General features: G+C 35.3%; 1 protein-coding gene across 1 annotated transcript in view; it reads right to left on the bottom strand.

The window, feature by feature from the left end:
- Positions 1 to 19467, bottom strand: part of LOC150097870 (ATP-binding cassette sub-family C member 1-like) — a 626276-nt gene that overhangs the window by 285930 nt on the left and 320879 nt on the right. The window contains exon 15 of the mRNA XM_090406616.1: positions 3730 to 3906. Coding sequence (XP_090262742.1) covers positions 3730 to 3906 — 177 coding nt within the window. The remainder of the gene's footprint in view (positions 1 to 3729; positions 3907 to 19467) is intronic.

Raw genomic sequence — 19467 nt, 5'->3', positions numbered from 1 at the left:
ACTAAATTGAATAGCACATGTAACAAATTTGGCTTGAAAATCAGCAATAAACTGACTAAAATTATCAAAATAGGCAGGAACATAGAAATTTCAGTTGAATTCTCAATGGAGAACCTACAGAAAAAATAAAATATTTCAGCTATTTAGAAACAGTTTTTAGTGAACATGGCAAATTAAACTTGAAATACAACACATAAGTTAAGCTAATATGATTGGGAAGTCAGGTGAACAAAGTTATATGGAATAAGAGAGAAATTAACCAAAACACTAAACTAGCAGTACATAAGATTCCCACCAATTTTAAAGTGTAAAATTGAGAGCTCGATTAGAAAGAAAGCACCTGATTAAAGACTAGAAATCATAGACATGAGAGTTCTGAGAAAGATTCAGAGAATAAATAGCATCAAAGGCAGAATTGCATTAAAAATTAAGATATCAGTAAGGAACTGGAAACTATTAGCATTCATGGCATTCTGTGTGAGCAGAGCTAATCTAAGGTGGTGTTGTCACTTAAACAGAACGGAAAAGGTTAGCAAAATAAGTGTTTTTTTACCAGGATGGCTGGAAAACAACCCATAGGAGAGACCAAGATCTAAGCGGATCAAAGTGTCCTAGAAACCCAAAATATCAGATATAACAATATTGGAATGTTCACAAGTAAGAGACTAATTTTGAGGAAACTGTTGTTATGAAATAAATCATAATGTAAATTTTATCATATGTCATAGTATCATGTTTACCCTTTGAGGGCACATATCAAGAAATCAATAATATTGATGTTGACATATAAAAAACAAATTATAGATGAAGCAGTTGTAATAATAGTCTTATTTCTTTTGCAAATTCTACTGTTGTTTCCAGTAGATTATTAGTACAACTGGTATAATATCAGGAATATATTATGTGATTAAAGCAGGATAATCTGTTATTCAACTTGGCAAATATACAATTGAAAAAGCACAGCAAAACAAAACAATTTACATTTCAATAAAAGATAATTAAAATAATATTGATATTACAATATCAATATTATTTTTACTTAAGTATAAAGAGCTAACAAGCTTCATTTCAGCAATGAAAACATTACTTAAAATAAGGGGATATTAAATCCCACATAGTTTTAAAACCGAATAAGAAACTCAGAGATTGGAATCAGAGAGTTTCTTGCTGAATATAGTAAACTATAAAGTATCGGCGACACTAGCATTAGCCAATGCAAGTGATCCTAGTACGTAGTACAATACCGGGCAACTCGTTGCAAAGGTGGGGAAAGTTCAGATCGCTATTCTTAGGTATTTTCCATAATGTAAAAACACATTTCCTAGGAAATGTATGCTGTTATTACATTATGGAGGGAGGTCACTACCCAGACCGGTTTCAGCCTTTTTTGAGGCTTCATCAGTGAGTAGCTAGACCTAATAGTTTCTTATTCGGTTTTAAAACTATGTGGGATTTAATATCCCCTTAATTTAAGTAATGTTTTCATTGCCGAAATGAAGCTTATTAGCTCTTTATACTTAAGTAACTTAATGGTTGCACCTGTTTGGAAAACTCGTTCGCAGAGTACATAAGTTCTTTTCGCTATACACTTTGGTATTAGGTCTAGCTACTCACTGATGAAACCTCAAAAAAAGGCTGAAACCAGTCTGGGTAGTGACCTCCCTCCACAATGTAATAACAGCATACATTTCCTAGGAAATGTGTTTTTACATTATGGAAAATACCTAAGAATAGCGATCTGAACTTTCCCCACCTTTGCAACGAGTTGCCCGGAATTGTACTACGCACTAGGATCACTTGCATTGGCTAATGCTAGTGTCGCCGATACTTTATAGTTTACTATATTCAGCAAGAAACTCTCTGATTCCAATCTCTGAGTTTCTTATTCGGTTTTAAAACTATGTGGGATTTAATATCCCCTTAATGTAAGTAATATTATTTTTATTATTTAATTTAACTTGTAATACCTAGAAAAGAAGGATGAATCTTTCTTTATAGAGGAAGCAATACAGTTATAGGTGCCTTTTCAGCTACATAACAAACTTCATATTACATCCAAACCAGAGAAGGATATGATTTGGTACCATAACACTGCTATTAATAGGGAAAAAAAAAAAAAAACTCTCAAACATAAGATGTGATTAAACAAACACACGAGTTTTAAAAGTATCTGCCAAAAGGAAAAAAAAGTTTGCTTTCTGGATGAACATTTTCATTTTAAATATGATTCTGTAACTGATGCCATCTGTTGATTCACCTAATTTTTCTTAGTGTCCTCATATCTGTTATCTTCAATCTTCGATCAACTATTTTATTTCTACCTAGTACTCATATCCATAAAATTGAACAATAACACTGAACACTCATTTACGGCTACTTTAATGTTTCTTTCATGGTTCCTGACTTTTGTATCTACATTCCTCTCAACATCACTGATGTCTTAACTTCTCTTCTTCTTCCTCTTGTATCTTATCCCATCTATTTCGGGTCGGCTTTTTTTTTTTTTAGATAATGCTACCTTATGCACACAATCCCAACCAACTTATCACAGAGCCTAACGTTGGGGGGAGAGCAATTTTTGTCTGTAGACGTGTGTGTTCACGGGACCAGTTTGCCTGTTCTGAGGGATGAAAACCTTCAGTTTCCAGAAGGAAAACCCTCCACCTTCGTATGAGACTGGCTAGTTCACCTTTAGCTGGCAAAGTTTTAGTCAGATAAAGGTTCTCATGTCATGGACGGAAATTGAACCCAGGTCTTTCTGACCAAAGGGCTTTGTCTATACTGACTAAGTTATGGAGGCTCTTCTCATCGCTGATTAAGGTTAAGACATCAGTTCTCTTTTTTTGTTTTTGCAAAGGCCACAAAATGTTGGTGATTGTGCATGTGCCTGTGGATTTGTGCATGACTTAATAGCTATATTTTTGATATTTTGATAATTTTTTTTCTTGTTAATTTTATGGGATTTTTTTTTTTAATCTGCAATTTATCTGCATACTTTCATGAAAAGATGAAAAAACCTTATATATAATTTCCTCACAGGAGGTACCTAGTCTCCATGTAATGCCTTGAATGACTGGAAATTTCCTTCTGCATGTTGCTATCCTCAGACATCCACTAGCACAGTCAGACAAAATGGCAAAAACATTATTGCTGGTGATGAGAGCTTCTTGATTCATTATTATCTGGTTTCTTTCACAAAATATTATCTTATATGTGCAGAAGATTGAACATTGTAAGAACCCCTTCAGTCCTCAAATATGTATCCTATACATGTAATGAAGTATATGAATACACTACATATATAATAATATCTAGCTATAACCGACTATCTATAACCGATTCACATTGAATTACAAAGCACATCCAAATGACAGAGTTCAAAATAAATATCTGCATTAACTCTTGCATAAATTAACATGCACAAAAATATCTAAAGATCCCTTAACTTGGATGTATCACACTATTTTCATCCCCCCCCCTTTTGGATCTATTCAATTTTTTTCTTAATGCTAAGTGAAGAGTACAAGAGAATTTTACACACAGTTCTCACTATTGCAAACATGAAAATAACACACTGTTTCACTATAACACACTAGTGAGAAGTCCCACACCAAGTCTACAAACATAATGCTACTCTAAAAGAAATTTTTTATAGTCACTATAACTTTTGCTACAGTCATAGTAGTGTATTATTATTAAAATAAAATAACAATGCAAGCAAAAAAATACCTTTTCTCCAATTTCTGTAAGGTCACCCCCAGGAAGAACACCCAAGTCTGAATCTAAGGCACATGCTTCAAGGATTTTTTTATATTGTTGTTCTTTTAAACTTCTATGGAAAAGTATATTATTTTGTAAAGTCTCATTTTGGATCCAAGGTTGCTGGGGCACATAGGCAACAGACCCCTATGAAATGTAGCATACATAATAATATAAATATAACTTAAGAATATTATGCAATTAATTAAAAGTATCTAGATATAAATGAAATTGCAATGAAAAGGAATCCATTATGCAGCTAACAATCCTATTAAATAAGCAATAAATGCCAATATGGATCTTATCAGTCAGGATTTACAGGCTTTTATGTATTTCAAGTGTATGATTTATACTGCAGAAATGGCTTAAAAAATAAATAAATAAAAATTCAATGACTATATAATTATATAGCTGGCCTGGTTGGCCAAGTGGTTAGCGTATCTGCTCTTCAGCCAAAAGGCTGTGGGTTTGAATCACGGCGTGGGCATGGTTCTTTGTGATTTAATGTGAAAATACTAGTGGTGGTGGGCAGTGGATGGCATTGATGTAGATGATGTGGTTTACTGTAGTTGGTGGATTGAGTGATGAAGACAAAGAGTTGTAGAGTAGGTGATCTCCCTTGATGAGTCCTTGGAGATGCCAAGTAATAATAATAATAATTATTTTTCTTTCACAAAATTATCTGCTTGCTTGGGTCTAGAATTTAAATTGGTAATAGGTACTGGACTTTGATTTTATCATCATTATCAATAGCTTCAGATATGTAACCTCAAGAGATGAACAGAATACTACATAACACAAAAGTTTGCATTATTACTAGCTTCCTAACAACAATTTTATAAAAAATTAATCTCATGTTTGTCAAGTCTCACACATGTACTCCTAACTGTATAAATCCACTTAGATCTCTGTCTTCTTCTGGATCTTTTTCCAGACCATCCTAGTATCGAGCATCTGTTTGATAACCTTCTATCGCCTATTGTAAGTGACCATACTCACATTTCCTTGAATACTAACGATGTTCAGTTCCTTAGTAGTGTACAGTTGACTCTTACTATAACAGACTCTGGTAGTACGGTTTATGCATTGGTTATTCATAACCATAGTAATGAACATATATTAATTAGAATAATTTTTATTTAATATGGGGTGCTTAAGGGTCAAAGCTGTATAACTTAGAGGAGACCTCCACATAGCCTTTAAAGGAATGCGGAGAACCGACCAGGGCTTCTGACCTAATGTCCAATCCTCACCTTCTCATGGTGCACCCTGTTGGGTATCTACTTGGATACTGAACGAACGAGGATGGGCTGGCAATTTGAGATTTAGCTGACCAAATTGTATTCTTATTGGTTAAACCAAAATAAAAAATGATGGTACAACATGACAAAATTTCATGCCGGCTGGGGCATCGCAAGGTTAAACAAGGCCCCCATTGTTTTCGCAGGGAACCAGGGCGAACAGCGAAAAGTCAGCTACTGGAACAAATCTGAAAACAAACCCAACTCAACATCACCAGAGTTAAAGATCGGTACTATCAACGTAAGAAGCCTGAATAGCAAAGAAATGGAGCTAGCTCAGGAATTTGATAAGTACCAGATCGACATAATAGGAGTGACTGAAACAAAAAAGACCAAAACTGGTGAGATCTTTCTGAGCAATAAATACAAAATGTTATATTCAAGCAATGACAATCAAGGAAAAGAAGGAGTAGCCATAGTATTCAACACAAAATACGAGGCTAATCTTCTTGAATGGCAGTCAGTCCCAAGTAGAGTAATGTGGGCAAATATGAGAATGGGGAACTGGACAATGAGACTTGTTTGTGCCTATGGTCCCACAGAAGGTTCTACTAAGGTAGAAGTGGAGGAATTTTTGATGCTTTAGAAAAAGCAACTGACACAATGAAAAAGGAAAAGTTGGTCCTTGTTGGGGATCTAAATAGCAGAGTAGGAAATGATTGTCAGACATACAAAAATATTTTGGGAAAATTTGGAGAAAAGAGCAAAGCTAATAATAATGGCAAATATCTGTTAGATTTCTGCTCAGGACATGGACTGGTTATTACTAACACCATGTTCCAACATAAAAATGTGCACAAATTCACATGGAGAGAAGAGGCTAGGAATAAGAAAAGTCTCATTGACTATGTTATTGTTGATAGTGATGTTTTCTCCATGGTGCAGGACACCAGAGTGTACAGAGGATTTGAAATTGGAAGTGATCACTATTTAGTCTTGAGCAGGATAAAATTGAATTTCATATTGAAAAGAATAACATGTAAGAAAGTTTTTAAGCGAATAAAAGTTGAGCAGCTCTCAGATGTGAACTGTAGACTAAAATACAGAAAGATTATTGAGAAAAAAATGAAAGAGTTTGAGAACAGGAACCAAACCTTGGAGATTCAGTGGCAAACTCTGAAGAAAACATTGATTGATTCAGCCAGAGAGGCATGTGGTGAGGTTGTCTGAAAGGATAGAAAAATCAGAACTCGATGGTGGACACAGGAAGTTAAAGAGGCAGTGAAGGAAAAGAAGAAAGCACATCAAAAGTTCCTGTCAAATAAGTCAGCTTGTACTCTTAGAGAATACGGAGACAAATGCAAGAATGCTAAACACTGTGTAAAACTAGCTAAACAAAAGTCATGGGAGGACTTTCGCAAGAATATAGAAAATAAACATCAAGAAGGTGGCAAAATATTCTGGAGGTTGTTGAAGAAGCTTAGGAATGGAGGAAAGAGTGCTGTAAAAGGAGTTAGAGATGATAAAGGTGACATGAAAACAGGAGAAAAAGATATCCTTGAAGTATGGAGTAATTACTTTGAAAAACTGCTAAATGAAACAAGCAGTGATGACAGCACAGTGGTAAAAAGCACTGACCAGGCATGCAGTCAGGAATACATATTCCATACTTGAAGTAGAAAAAGCCATCAAAGGCTTGAAATGTGGAAAGGCAGCAGGAGTAGATGATATTTGAACAGAAATGCTGAAGTATGGTGGTATAAAAGTCTTACAGTAGCTGCACTGCATAGTTCAGAAAGCCTGGACAGAGGGACGAATTCCTGATGATTGGAGTAGAGCTCTCATAGTACCCATATATAAAAAGAGAAATAAAACTGAATGTGAGAATTACAGAGGTATTTCCCTACTGAGTGTTCCTGGAAAGATCTATGCAAGTATACTTGAGAAACGGTTGAGAAGAATTGTGGAAGAAAAGCTTGGTGAAGAACAAGTTGGATTCAGGCCAAATAAAGGCTGTCGGGATCAGATCTTCACTTTGCGACAAATAGTCGAGAAAGCATGGGAATATAACAAAGATCGGGCGCCGCGGCACACAGTTTCGGAAGCGCTGGTCTAAGGTACTTTGTACAGTATCAATCCACCTATATCTTGGTCTTCCTCTGGGTTGTTTTCCTGCCAACCTGGCAGAGAACACTTGTTTTGCTAATCTTTCCTCTCCCATTCTGTTTAAGTGAACCAGGCCACCTGAGATTAGCTCTGCTAATGCATTCCTGGATGCTGAGAATGTCAAGTTCTTTCCTAATATCCTCGTTTTTAATATGATATTGCCATTGATGCCATCTGTTCACGCCTCTAATCTTTCTCAGGACTTTCTGACCGAGCTCTCAGATCCACAAGTTAAAACTGGTTTGAACACTGTTTTGTATACAGCTAATTTAGTGTTCCAACTAATTTCTTCTTATTCCATATGAATTTATTCAATTGACTTCCTACCATACCAGATTTGTTGATAATATTGTCTATTTCCATATTTAATTTACCATTTTCACTAAAAATCGTGCGTAAATAGCTGAAATGTTTTATTTGTTCCACAAGTTCCCCATTCACAACACAGATGACATTTTCAACAATTCTACCTATTTTCATTATCTTTGTCTTTTTAATGCTGACCTTCATACCATATCCATTACAACAGTTATTCAATTTAGCCAGGGAATCTTGCAGACTTGTAGTGGATTTATTTAGAAGTATAACATCGTCCGCATAAATCAAAAAACAGACATTAACATCTCCAATTTTGATATCATGTTTAATACCACTTTCCTTCATAATGTGATCCATATAGATAATGAATAACAGATGGGATAATGTTATTCATCCCATCCTTGTCTAACACCAGATTTAATATTAAACCATCTTCCTGTACTTCCTTCAATTCTAACTGCTGACTTACAACTCAAATAAAGACTAAGTATTGCTTGATATAATGCCCCACTAACACCATATAATAGCATATTGAATAGCTTCTCTGTTGGCACTTTGTCATATGCCTTTTCCAGATCGACAAAACTTAAATACAGATCTTTGTTATTTTCCCATGATTTCTATTTGTTGTAAAGTGAAGATCTGATCATGACAGCTTCTATTTGGCCTGAATCCAGCTTGTTCTTCACCAAGCTTTTCTTCCACAATTCTTCTCAACCGTTTCTCAAGTATACTTGCATATATCTCACCAGGAACACTCAGTAGGGAAATACCTCTGTAATTCTCACATTCAGTTTTATTTCCCTTTTTTATATATGGGTACTATGAGAGCTCTACTCCAATCATCCAGAATTCGTCCCTCTGTCCAGGCCTTTTGAACTATGCAGTGCAGCCACTGTACGACTTTTATACCACCATACTTCAGCATTTCTGGTCGAATATCATCTACTCATGCGGCCTTTCCACATTTCAAGCCTTTGATGGCTTTTTTCTACTTCAAGTATGGATATGTATTCCTGACTATATGCCTGTTGAGTGTTTTTTACCAGAGCAATTTTTCAAAGTAATTACTCCATGCTTCAAGAATATCTTTTTCTTCCGTTTTAATGTCACTTTTCTCATCTCTAACTCCTTTTACAGCACTCTTTCCTCCATTTCTAAGCTTCTTCGACAACCTTCAGAATATTTTTCTACCTTCTTGATATTTATTTTCTATGTCCTTGCCAAAGTCCTCCCATGACATTTGTTTAGATAGTTTTACACAGTGTTTCACTTTCTTACATTTGTCTCTGTATTCTCTAAGAGCAAACGCTGACTTATTTGCCAGGAACTTTTGATATGCTTTCTTCTTTTCCTACATAGCCTCTTTAACTTCCTGTGTCCACCAGGGAGTTCTGATTTTTCTATCCTTGCAGACAACCTCACCACATGCCTCTCTGGCTGAATCAATCACGTTTCTCTTCAAGGCTTGCACTGAATCTCCAAGGTTTGGTTCCTGTTCTCAAACTCTCTCATTTTTCCTTCAATAATCTTTGTGTATTTTAGCCTACAGGTAACATCATATACAATTTGGTTATCTAAATTCCAAATTTTCAGCTCATCCTCATGCATTCAGTATCCACGTACTAATGTAGTGCACCAGGAGAAAGTGAGGATTGGTCATTATATCAGAAGCCCTGGCTGGTTTTCTCAGTTCCTCAGAAGACTGCATGGAAGTGTCCTCCCAGCTTTGAACATAAGTTTCACAGAAATGAATTTTTTTTTTTTTTTTTAACAAAAAATTACCTTCAACTAAGTGTAATTAGATAAAATGAACAAATAATAATTCTGCAACTTTTTCCAGGCATAAACAATATTTATGTGATTACATAAGTATTATGTAATCACATAAATATTGTATCTGCTTGATTAGTTGCAATTTTGAGTATCTGCACGGACAGCCCAGCTTTTTATGACAAACCACTCATATACTACATTATAAAAGTTTGTCTATTTTGTTCTGCTATTCACAACCAACTGAAATTATAAGATAAAAGGACCAGAAATATAAAAATATAATTGATACACTTTAGTCTATGTCATAACTGTATTTAAAATTACAGTTGTACTATCACAGTAAGCTAATAAATTGTTCACTAAGTTCACCTTTTTTTCTTTTTCACCAGTCTCATGCAGCTGAACAACCAAAAGGCCAGTTGAAACTAAAATCCAGAGATGACCGGTATCCAGGTGTTAGCCTGAATTAACAATTCAGGTCAGCCTGAATAATAAAATTTTTGTAATACAACATTGTAAAGCATTTGTATCTCATACTGCTGGTTATTTTCAGATCTATATTTTTTCCAAACTTTCCATAAATGATTGTAACTCATTAATTATAAAAATCAAAATTCTCTTTCTGCTATTAAGAACAGTATTGCTTTAAAAAAAAAACTATTCTCTTGTAAGTAGAGGAATGGCAAACACCATTACAATAATTTGTTCCAATGTTCCAAAGAGGGCAGCAGCAGAATGAATGTTCTACTGTTTCAATCTATAACAGATTAGATCTCCAATGTTAAAGCATCTCCATTTAATGGAATTTACTGGGAAGACAACCATATGCAATTATTCAAGCAAGATCCTACCTGTTAGGGTATCTTTGGAAGTTCAGTAAATTGCAAAGTGTTATTGTTAGTACTCAACTGTGAAAGTTTGTAGTGGAAGATTTTAAAGATTCCCTTAAAGATACCAAGTTTTGCTATTATTAATGGAAAGAATGCTGTAAAAGTCTTAGATCTAAAAAAGAACAATCTCAAAGTGGAGGTGTCTGTGGTTTAGAAGTTCATAAGGCATATTCAGGTAATTGGACCACTTTTTTTTTTTTTTAAAGCTAAAAGCACAATAAAGAAATAAAACCTGAAAACTTTCTTCAGGAAATTTACATCTTCAGGAGTAAAAGGTAATTTAAAGTTTAAAACAACAAAAAAGAGAAATTATTCAAAAATAGTTCATACTATACAGTTGTAGCCATCTGACTATCCATAAAATTAAAAAATCAGAATGCAGATCCAAAGCAGCGCTAAGTTTAAACAATGCTGGATGATCCCACATTCTGTTGTTCATGTTCATAATGTCCGAGGTCTGACTGAGGTATATTTTTTATCAAAGCTGACCAAACTTGGTGTAGAATTAAGCCTTGGTTTTCATTGCATCGTGGTGTTGGAATTCTAAGCATGTTTGCAGCTTCTTTAAATTTTCTTATGTAACAGTTTTTTCCTATGTAAGATGTTTGTTTTCTGCCAGAGTACATTGTGGCTGGTGGAAGTGGTATGGAAAGCTAGACCTGATTTGTGTTCTCTTCTGTTTTACACATCCTTTTGGTGTTCGTTCATGCGTATTTCCCTAGATCTTCCTGTCTGTCCTACATAGCATATGCCACAAGAACAATAAATTTTATAAACACCTGGTTTTTTTAAAGGATGATGTGGAGGTTTCAGGGGGATATAGAAATCTTGAAATTTTTTCCAGGGGCAGAAAGGCTACTTTGATGTTATGTCTGTTTAGTAATTTAGCCATCTTGTCTGTAACATTCTTGATATATGGAAGCGTGATAGTGTTTTTGAAATAAATCTTGTTTCTGTGAGATGCTAGTAAGAGGTGTGTGGAGGATTTTTTTGATAGTCTTCAGTTCATAACCATTTTTTTTTGACGATCTGTGTTAAATATTCCAATTCTTCATTTCTCTGTTTTTCTGTGCTGGAAATATTACAAGCTGTGTCTTTCAGGGTTTTTATTAGACCTATTTTTTGTGAAGGGTGGTGGTGTGAGCCGTATTAAGAAATCTTCCTGTGTTGATGGGTTTTCTATATATTGAGAAAGAAAGTTTATTATCTTTTTCATTAACTTCTAATAGGATGTTTTTTAAGTTCTTGTTCTAAAGTAAATTTTATATTCTTATGTAAATTATTCAGGTAATCTTTGAAAGCAATGAGTTCACCTGTTGTTCCTGGCCATATAATGAAAATATCATCTACATAGCTTAGCCAAATTTTTGGTTGTTTATGATAATTGATTAAAGCATTATTTTCAAAATTTTCCATAAATAAGTTAGCTAAAGCTGGAGAGAGGGAAGAGCCCATAGCCAATCCTTCTTTTTGTTCCCAAAATTTGTCTTGATACATGAAAAAAGTATTATTTATACAATGTTTATAAAGATCTACGATGTCCGGAGGAAAGAAGTCTTCAAGGAGATTCACAGTTTTGATTTACAAATGTTCCAAGAAACGAAACTGTGAATCTCCTTGAAGACCTCCTTCCTCCGGACATCGTTTTATTTCTTTATTGTGCTTTTAGCTTAATAATAATTTAAAAAAAAAAAAAAATGTGGTCCAATTACTGGAATATGCCTTATGAACTTCTAAACCACAGAAACTTCCATTTACAATTAAATGCTCATGGTAAGTGCTTTTGGTATAAAGTTACACAACTAGAGAAATTACGTATTAAACATCTGAATTTCATCAACCGTCTTATATTCTAAATCCGATGCAGAGATAACGAAATCTACCTAAGTTCATCCAAATCAAGTGTGCATTCCATACAAATAAAGCTAACAGAATTTCTCGAAGAATGGAACTAGCAATTCTGAGAGAAAGGATTTCAGCCACTAGATCAGAATTAGCACAAATAAGCTGAGATACATTTTCTCTACATAATGAGTTAGCCACATCTCTTCCGTCCGACCTGTGGAACAAAAAGACATCATCACATATAACAAAGCTGCAGCAATTTCTGATCGGAAGAAGCATACTTTAATCAAAAAATTTAACTTGCTTCTTCACGAAAAATAAAAACACCTAGATTATTCCAAAGTAGTTATTAACCTTTCTTCAAGAGTCCTATCAAGAACCGAAAAAAATCTACTCCTGAAAGGTTTCAACTTTGCCTTAACACCACGTTTCCTACCAAAAATTGACATAATTGCTCAAATAGAAAAAGGAATAAGAAATTTACCTGGTGACACATTAGATTTCATCCGCATAAAAAGCACAGCATTACTATTGCAAAGCAAATTACCTCAAAGGAACCTTCCTTACACTGAATACACATCCCTCAAAGAACTAAAATCAGACAAAAATATCATTATAATCAAAGCAGATAAAGGGAATGCAACAGTAGTTTTGAACTCTGAAGATTATAACAATAAAATGAAAACTCTTCTTGACGATTCTAATACCTATAGACCTTTAGACAGAGATCCCACCTGCCACGCTCACAATAAAACCAATGATCTAATTAAAAAGATGCCAATTGAACTGAAGAACTTAAAAGAACTCTACAATCAAAACACCCACTAGTTCGAAGAATTTATGGTGTACCAAAAATACATAAGATAGGTATTCCCTTAAGACCGATAGTGGATGGAAGAGACTCTCCGACCTCTAATTTAGCAAAACATCTCACCAACATGATTTTACCTCACACAGGAAAAACATCTTCTTTCATCAAGAACAGTGCACATTTTATTGAAAAGGTAAAAAATGTTTACATTGGACCTTCAGACACCTTAGCAAGTTTGGATGTTATCAGCCTATTTACAAATGTTCCAAGAAATGAAACTGTGAATCTCCTTGAAGACCTCTTTCCTCCGGACATCAGAGATCTTTATAAACATTATATAAATAATACTTTTTTCATGTATCAAGACAAATTTTGGGAACAAAAAGAAGGATTGGCTATAGGCTCTTCCCTCTCTCCAGCTTTAGCTAACCTATTTATGGAAAATTTTGAAAATAATGCTTTAATCAATTATCATAAACAACCAAAAATTTGGCTACGCTATGTAGATGATATTTTCATCATATGGCCAGGAACAACAGGTGAACTCATTGCTTTCAAAGATTACCTGAATAATTTACATAAGAATAGAAAATTTACTTTAGAACAAGAAGAACTTAGAAAACTTCCTTTTCTTGACATCCTATTAGAAGTCAATGAAAAAGATAATAAACTTTCTTTCTCAATATATAGAAAACCCACCAACACAGGAAGATTTCTTAATGAGGCCTCACACCACCACCCTTCACAAAAAATATGTCTAATAAAAACCCTGAGGGACAGAACTTATAATATTTCCAACACAGAAAAACAAAGAAATGAAGAATTGGAATATTTAACACAGATTCTCAAAAAAAATGGTTATGAACCCAAGACTATCAAAAAAATCCTCCACACACCTCCCACAATGTACTCTGGCAGAAAACAAACATGTCTTACATAGAAAAAAACTGTTACATAAGGAAATTTAAAGAAGCTGCAAACATGCTTAGAATTCCAACACAATGCAATAAAAACCAAGGCTTAATTCTACACCAAGTTTGGTCAGCTTTGATAAAAAAAAAAAAAAATTATACCTCAATCAGACCTCGGACATTATGAACATGAACAACCAAAACATGGCATCATCCAGCACTGTTTAAGCTAAGCACTGTTTTGAATCTGCATTCTGATTTTTTAATTTTATGGATAGTCAGATGGCTACAACTGTATAGTATGAACTATTTTTGAATAATTTCTCTTTTTTGTTGTTTTAAACTTTAAGTTACCTTTTACCCCTGAAGATGTAAGTCAAACGACTTACGAAACTTGTCGGGTTTTATTTCTTTATTGTGCTTTTAGCTTAAAAAAAAAAAAAAGTGGTCCAATTACCGGAATATGCCTTATGAAGAACAATCTCAGCTCTTGGACTATTACAATAATTTATTCCAAATAAATGGGAGATGAAGCTCATGTTGTACTGGAGATGGTCTGCACATGTGCGACTGGTTTGTGATATTTTAAATTTTTGAAGCTGTATTGTTTAAATAGTGGAATTTTAACACTGGAAGCCAAAAGACTCCATACTTCTTTGATAGTTGAAGAACTTCCTTTTTAACTTCTTGGTATCAGTTACACCAAAAAAATTGCATAGGTTTACTAAATATTTGTTTTTCTTTAGCTTCTGTAATATTTATTATGTACAGCTTAGATGGAAAATTATGGTTTTAAGTACGTTTGGCTTTAGAATAAAAAGAAGTGGCCAATTTTCCAGACTTCTCAGGTTTCAATGTTGTATAATTTCTTGAACTTGTAATATTGGATAAGTGGAAAAGGTAATCCCAATACTTTATTTTACTTCATAGTTGGTGTGTGCTAGAATGTTTCTTTCTAAATACAGAAATCCATTGGACTGAACAATAAAATTTTCGTAATACAGCATTGTGAAGCATTTATGTCATACTACTGGTTTCCAAATCCACATTTTTTTCATAAATGATATTTTAACTCATTAATTATAAAAATCAAAATAAGAGATGGAAACAGATATTCCTTGCACAGCATGCACATTGTCAACTTCCCACAAAAAAGTGTTTCAAGACCCAATGCAAAGAGCAGCATACTAAGAGTATGCTGCTCCTTTTTAACCATGTATGACTCCTTTTTTGAATTTTGATGGAGTGTGATAGGAACCCATTAACCAGGAAGTGGGTAGTTGTATTGGCATAGACTCCTGTAATGACAGATGGCAGTCTTTTGCCATCTGTCATTACAGGATCTGTTGGATTCTACTGGATCCCATTCAAAAACTTGAATGGGATCCAACAGAAGTGTTGCCATTCTCTGTTTTTTCACATTAACTAGACAGAGTAGATTGTGTAGGAGAGACAGATTAAATTCTACTGTTCAGCCTGAAACTCCATACACCTGTGTGTGTGGGAAAACATCTAGTGGTTAGTGTTAGATAGGCCTCCAGGTGTTGAGGTCCCATCCAACCCTGGAAGTTACCAAGGTCGAATCAATGCAGAAGTCACATATCTTTCATATACTCTCTCTCTATGTTCACTGGGCATCTACAGATGCCGTATGGTGACTCCGATGCTCGGTAATGTTCCATACCAGGCCTCGCCATGTAGTCCTGTTGTTTGCTTTTCTGGCAGCCTCAACTCTCTGAAGATCAGTCACTCCACACACGCCATCCATCCATCTCATTGATGGCCTGCCCCTGCCTCTTTTTCCAGGAACTTTACCTTCAATTACTGTTCTGAGAAGTCCTCCTTCCATCCTTTCTATGTGTCCAAAATATTTTAACTTTCTTCTGTCAATATCTTTAAGGAACCTTAAAGTTCTACTAATCTTTTCTAACACCCATTCATTTGTGCACCTTTCAGTATATGATATCCTCAACAGCCTTCTATAACACTACATCTCAAAAGCAGATATCCGTTTCTTATCTGACTTCTTTAGGTTCCAAGTCTCGCATCCATAAGTCGCTGTTGGAAAAACAACTGCATCTAAAATCCTCAACTTTGTTCCCATGGAGATAAATCCATCCTTCCAGATTTTAGACAGGTCTCTGACTGTTGTTTTAGCCATTCCTAACCTTTTTCTGACATCTTCTGAACAGCAATTCTTCACATTAATAATGGATCCCAGGTACTCAAACTTGCTGACTTCCTCAATTCTTTCTCCATTAAGATACACTTGTTTCTCAAGAGCTTCTCTGTTTGTTTTTCCTTTGAGAACCATGATCTTTGTCTTGCTAGAATTGAGTTGAAGTCCTCTGTTATTACTGATCTTGTTAACTTTGTCAAGAATTAGTCCTAGTTCTTCCATGTCATTACAAAGAAGTACTGTATCATCAGAGTACTACCTCAGATTACTGATCAATCTACCTCCTATCGTAATTCCTGTCCTGAGCTCATCCAATGCTTCACGCATGATGTCCTCTGCATATATACTAAACAAGTGAGGAGAAAGTAAACATCCTTGTCTAACTCCTTTTCCAACTTGAAGCCAGTCAGTCAATCCAACACCTGTTCTTTCTGTGGCTTCTTGCTGCTTATACAAGTTCGCTATCAACCTGATAGTGTTGGGGAAAACCCATTCTTTTCATTACTTCCCACAGTTTTACATGCTCAACACAGTCAAAAGCTTTAGAGTAGTCTAAGAAACACATTACCAGAGGGAGTCTGAATTCTTTATATTTTTCTATGATCTGTCTAAGGCAAAGGATCTGATCTCTGGTGCCGCTACCTTTCCTAAAACCTGCTTGTTCCTCGGGCATCTCTGCCTCAACTTTGGCCTCAATCCTATTTACCATGATCTGCAATAAAATTTTTGCATGAGATATCAAACTAATAGTTCTATAATTCTTGCATGCCTTCATATCACCTTTCTTGTGTAATGGTATAAAAACTGACTTCTTCCAGTCTCTAGGCCATGATCCTGTCTCCCATATCCTTGTAATCAATCTATGAAACACTCTTATCCCTCCATCCCCTGTGGCCTTAATTAACTCTGCTGGGATTTCATCTGCACCTGGGGCCTTAATGCTGTTGAGCTGCTTAACTGCTCATTCCACTTCACTTTCAACTTCATGCCTAAGTGGAGGAGGTTCCAAATCAAAATTTTCTTGGTGGGAGGACTCCACATTTTCTTTATCCACTCTTCTGTACAGTTCCTCACAGTATTCTTTCCATCTGTTTTTGATTTCCAACTCTTCTGTTAGTAATGATCCATTCCTGTCTTTGATGACATTCAATCTAGGCTTAAACTTGTGCTTTAAGTCACGAACTAAATAAAACATCCTTTTATAATTATGCCTTCTCATCTGGAACTCTATTTCTTCACATTTATTAGTATAGAACTTTTCCTTGTCCTGCTTGATGGCTCTTCTGATTTCTCTATGTAATCTCTTGTATTCTTCAGTCCCTGTGTCTGTTTTTCCAACCGCCTTCTTTTGATTAGTTGCCATGTTGAATCTGATATCCATGGGTCTCTTGGTTTTCTTATTGGGCCGAGATATGTCTTTGCTATATCCTGTATTATCATCTTGACTCCTTCCCAAAGCATTTCTGGTGAGATTTCCTCATTGGGTCTCAAAAATCATCCAGCCGAGTTGATGTTTCTTCTATGAATCCACTAGGAATTACTCTAACATCCAATCTAGTGGAATGTGCCTGACCTGGAAGTTTTCGGAGTCTTAGTCTTACTTTGGCTCTTACCAGCTGATGGTCTGTACCACAATCTGCTCCAGAACAAGTATGCACATCAGAGATGCTTGTCTTCCACTACTGGAGAGCCAGGATGTAATCAATCTGGTGCCTTGACCTATCAATGTTAGATGTCCAAGTATAGGTCCGTCGTGGATGTTTCTGGAAGCAGGTATTGGTAATAACTAATCTGTTAGCACGGGCAAATTCCAACAGTCTTTCACCATGGGTGTTACGTTGACCTAGACCAAACATGCCACACTCCGGCCTGACTCTCATACTCTTTCCCACTTTTGCATTTAAGTCTCCTAAGATGTACAGTATGTCTCTCCTTGGTAGGCAGTCCAAAACAGTTTGTAAGTTTTCATAGAATGCTTCACTCTCTTCTTCAGGCTTATCCATGTGGGGTGCATAAACTACCACAACTGATACATTGGTAGGCTGAGCCTTTAGTCTAATGGAGAGTATCCTATCATTAATGGGGTTATAACCAAGAAGGCTTTTTGCCTGAGCTGTCTTCAGTATCACAGCTACCCCATGATGTTTTGAGTTACCACCTGAGTAAATAACTAGCTTACCATCCTGTCTTTTGAAGTGACCTTCTCCATTCCATCTGGTCTCTGTAATTCCCAAGATGTCAATTTTATACCTATCCATCTCTTTACAGACAATCTCAAGAGTACCCATCTGTAAACCCCGGACATTCCATGTGCCTATGTAAAATTCCTTTCTAAGATTAATCTTATACATTCTGTGTTGCTCATTCACAGTATCACTGACTTTTGATGGAGACTGTAATATACTTCTCGAACAGGACCCTCTGCCTAAGCCCTGAACGCAGCTCTGATTATTCTGCACAACAGTCGATGCAGCATGAGATCCGTTATTAGACACAATCGTAGTAGCATTTTGAAGTGAAGTCACTGCAATAGAATACTTGAATGAGACATAGTTGGAGAAAGTTAATTTTTTTCACATGATTAGACAATAAATTACACTTGCCAAAAACTTACTTTGTTGTTTAACCCAAAAAATCTTATTATTAGAATACTTGAATGAGACATAGTTGGAGAAAGTTAATTTTTTTCACATGATTAGACAATAAATTACACTTGCCAAAAACTTTCTTGTTTAACCCTTTATCCAAGTTTAAGCAAACAAAGTCAACACTTGAAATGTCTGCAGAATTAGGCTATTTGTATAAAGAGACTGATGACATCGCACCAATTGCCTTAGTATTCCATAATGCCAAGCAGACTTCTTTTCAGGCATGCATGCATGTTATGCATTATAGGGAAGAGGTTATTACCCAGAGTAGTTTTTACATTTAGTAAAAGTCCCATCAGCAAAATACTTCTGTAATTCTTTTGTTTTTCTTGTAGATATATGTTGGTTACACATGACTTTAAATTTTTCAGGAAATGACAATTTATACTAAAATATTAATTAAAAAACTTTATTCAATTATATTTCAGCAATGTTACATTGCCATTTTCTGGGAACATAAAACTATGATATGTACACACACAGGCATGGCACTAACAACGAGCAAATGAGGCTGAAGAAGGCAACTGAAGTTGGTCCTAGAGTCCTAAAGGTGTGCCCCCTAGCAGGCTAAATTGGGTCTTTGCTGTTGGGCTGATGTTCTTAGGATGCAAGCTTCCCAAATTTGGGGTAGTCTCATTCATCCAAATTTGTTGAGGGTTGGAAACTTTTTTTAGAGCTGAGGCTGATTCCAGGAATAATCTTTCATACTTATATTTGCTGCAGTATAGTAAAGTGGCTTTCTTCCAGCGTATTCTGCGGTGGTATCTACCCACCACAGAATCCACTACAAAGTGCACATATCATAGTTTTATGTTCTCAGAAGATGGCAATGTAACATTACCGAAATATAGGAAGGTATTGATTAAAGTTTTTTAATTAATATTTTAGTATACATTGTCATTTCCTGAAAAATTTAAAGTCAA

Source organism: Typopeltis vanoorti, chromosome 16 (assembly GCF_054136105.1).
Source record: "Typopeltis vanoorti isolate ZY-2024b chromosome 16, IOZ_Tvanoo_1.0, whole genome shotgun sequence".
Taxonomy (NCBI): Eukaryota; Metazoa; Arthropoda; class Arachnida; order Uropygi; family Thelyphonidae; genus Typopeltis; species Typopeltis vanoorti.
This window is presented reverse-complemented; position numbering and strand designations above follow the sequence as displayed.